Source organism: Zea mays, chromosome 2 (genome assembly GCF_902167145.1).
Source record: "Zea mays cultivar B73 chromosome 2, Zm-B73-REFERENCE-NAM-5.0, whole genome shotgun sequence".
Classification (NCBI taxonomy): domain Eukaryota; kingdom Viridiplantae; phylum Streptophyta; class Magnoliopsida; order Poales; family Poaceae; genus Zea; species Zea mays.
This window is the reverse complement of record NC_050097.1, coordinates 105,108,766-105,111,217: the sequence shown is the minus strand read 5'-3', so window position 1 is coordinate 105,111,217 and position 2,452 is coordinate 105,108,766. Positions and strand designations below refer to the sequence as shown.

Genomic DNA, 2,452 nt, shown 5'->3' with positions numbered 1-2,452 from the left:
TCGCTAAAAATCCTGATTCAAAATATCTGCAATTTTCTTTACTAAAAGAAAATAAAAAAAATAAAAAAAATATATAAAAAACTAAAACGGAGAAAATATCTTTCTAACCGCCGTCGTGCTGATTTTTTCGCGTCGTGGGATTTTTCTCTCCTCCTTCCGTCGTTATCTCTCTCTCGCTGATTTTTTTCAGCCGCCGCCTCCCTTCCTTATCCCTTAAGCGGCCTTCTTCTTCAGCCAACCGCGCAACTTCCTCGCGCTCCTTCCAGCCGCGTTGAGATCCTCATGGCGCGCCCCTCCCTGCTCTCAGCTCGGCTTCTGCTTCTCCTCCCCTCCTTGCGCGCCTATCTCCCTCATCCATTCGCGGTGCTGCTCTCTCTCTGGTGCTCAGCTCTCCACCGCGCCCTGCCCTCTGCTCGCTCCTCTCTGCCGGCGCCCAAGCCCCATGCTCGACCGTGCTCTCCCCTGCCTATCCGAGTTCACTACTCCCCATGGCCACTGCAGCGGCTCCCTGCTCGACGCTCATTTTCATGTGCTCAATCTCCTGCTCGGCTACTCGGTGCCCATCTCCCTGGCCATGCCCTGCTCTGTTGCTGCACGCCGGAGTTCCAGCCATGGTCGTCGAGCTTGGTCCCTGCTCCTCCCTGCGCGCACCCCGGCCCTGCTCGGATCCTCGCCGTCGATTCCGCCTGAACTCCCTCCACCCTGCTCGCATGGCCGCGCCGGCTCCCTCTAGTCGACCGCACGCCCAGCCAGAGTCCCTGGCTAGCTCGCGCCCTGCTCGGTTTTCAGGTGCACGCGCGGTTCGTCGGTCGCCCCGCGTTCATCCTCGACCTCGTCGCACGCCACTCTTTGGTCTAGGACTAGTTGTCGTGCGTATGCTACTGGGATGGGTGACAGTTGTTGCCATCGTGGTGTCGATTTTCCCTGTCGACCTTGCCGTCATCCATGGTCGCGACCTCGTCAAATGTGTTCGTCGCTTGGCCCTGTGTCGTTAGGCTCGTCGACCGTGTCCGCTACCGCGTGCGCATGTTCCTAATGCGCATCACGCAGTAGTTGGATCTTGTCGATTGACTTCCTCTATCCGTCGTGTTGTGTGCCGGCATTCTCTTGCGGCACAGACCACGCCGTAGTTTAACCTTATTCGCTTTATGACAGCACCATCGTCATCTGCCAGCTCCATCACCCGTCATTTCTGGTATTTTCCCTAACACCGAGCCTTTCTGATCTCTCCGTTCATCGATGCAATTTATGTGTGCGGATGAAGAAAGCGAAGCCAGTGTACATAGCTCGCGGGTGTTCAGCTGAAGGCTGTCGTCGTTCAGGCAACTACCAAATCGAATTGAGATGTGGTGAGCCGATTTACTATTTTTCTATTGATTTTATGATCGTGAAATAAGACGTTTAGTTTGCGTATGAAGCTTAAGTTAGAAATACCAGTGATGTGAGGTGTGCTTCGAGGAGTTTAGTTGCCGAGTATATTCGAACTAGTCCTATTTTACAGAGTGTAGTATTTCGGTGACGCATAGGTAAATTTAGTGTTTTAAGCAATTATCGCTAGGTCTGTCGATGTTAATTATATTCGGTGTGTTTGCACGATGGAGTCAATGTCATGCTCTAGTAGTTAGTATAATCAGTCTATGTTTATGATCAGTAAATGTCGTAACCAACTAATGTGTTATATAAATTAATCTCAAAAATAGTTTAGAAGGTTAATAAAGGTTCTTCTATAATTTTATAAACATTAGGTGTCCCAGAATCGTAAAGCTAAAATTGTAAGTCAATTATTGTACTCTCTAAACCAGGCATGAATGTGTGCTGGTTGATTTTGCGATTTGAATGGATGTTGATTGCTACTTTGAATATTTAGGATCAAGTAACATCCATATAATTGTTTCAACCAGAATCTAGGATCTGTCTGATAAATAATGCGTATAAACACTTTAGGTATTTTAGTTCTAAAATTGTAATTTGATATATATATGTATATGGAGTTTGTGTATGGTTTGATGGTTCCATGATATTTGGGGTTGATCCGGTTAAGCTAGGGGGAGTGTGACCATTGCGCTTAATGAGTTATAGGTACCTAGTATGAATAGTTAGATGTTTCGTAATGTTTGCGTTAGATTCGATTAATCTAGAGAAGCGTAATTATTGCGCGTAGTCGTATATCGATAACTAGTATTTCCGTAAACTTGTACAACGCCTCGTCGCTAGGTGTTTTATTCGCTATCACTTAGCACTATTTAGGTTTGTAATATTCATGTCTATATGCATTCATGTGCATAATGCATGTCATTCAGGTACATGAATTAACCACGTGATGCGGAGAACCAGAGCTGAGTCGACCACAAGAGGATGGAAAGTGTGGGCTTCTCCACAAGATGGTGCTAATAAACGAACCTGAAGATGGATAATCTAAACGAGTGCCAAGACAAAGGATGGTCGTCAAGTG

At 47.0% G+C, this 2,452-nt stretch overlaps 1 protein-coding gene across 1 annotated transcript; it reads left to right on the top strand.

Annotated features, from left to right (window-relative positions):
- Nucleotides 1-276: 276 nt before the first annotated feature.
- Nucleotides 277-2,452, top strand: LOC118476338 (uncharacterized). Its single transcript, XM_035965323.1, has 2 exons — nucleotides 277-1,349; nucleotides 2,301-2,452. Exon 1 carries the CDS (start codon nucleotides 489-491, stop codon nucleotides 993-995), a length of 507 nt encoding a protein of 168 aa, XP_035821216.1. The 5' UTR covers nucleotides 277-488; the 3' UTR covers nucleotides 996-1,349; nucleotides 2,301-2,452.

What these genes read in the sequence shown, in the direction of transcription:
- LOC118476338 (XM_035965323.1), top strand. Translation starts at nt 489, where the DNA reads ATGGCCACTGCAGCGGCTCCCTGCTCGACGCTCATTTTCATGTGCTCA.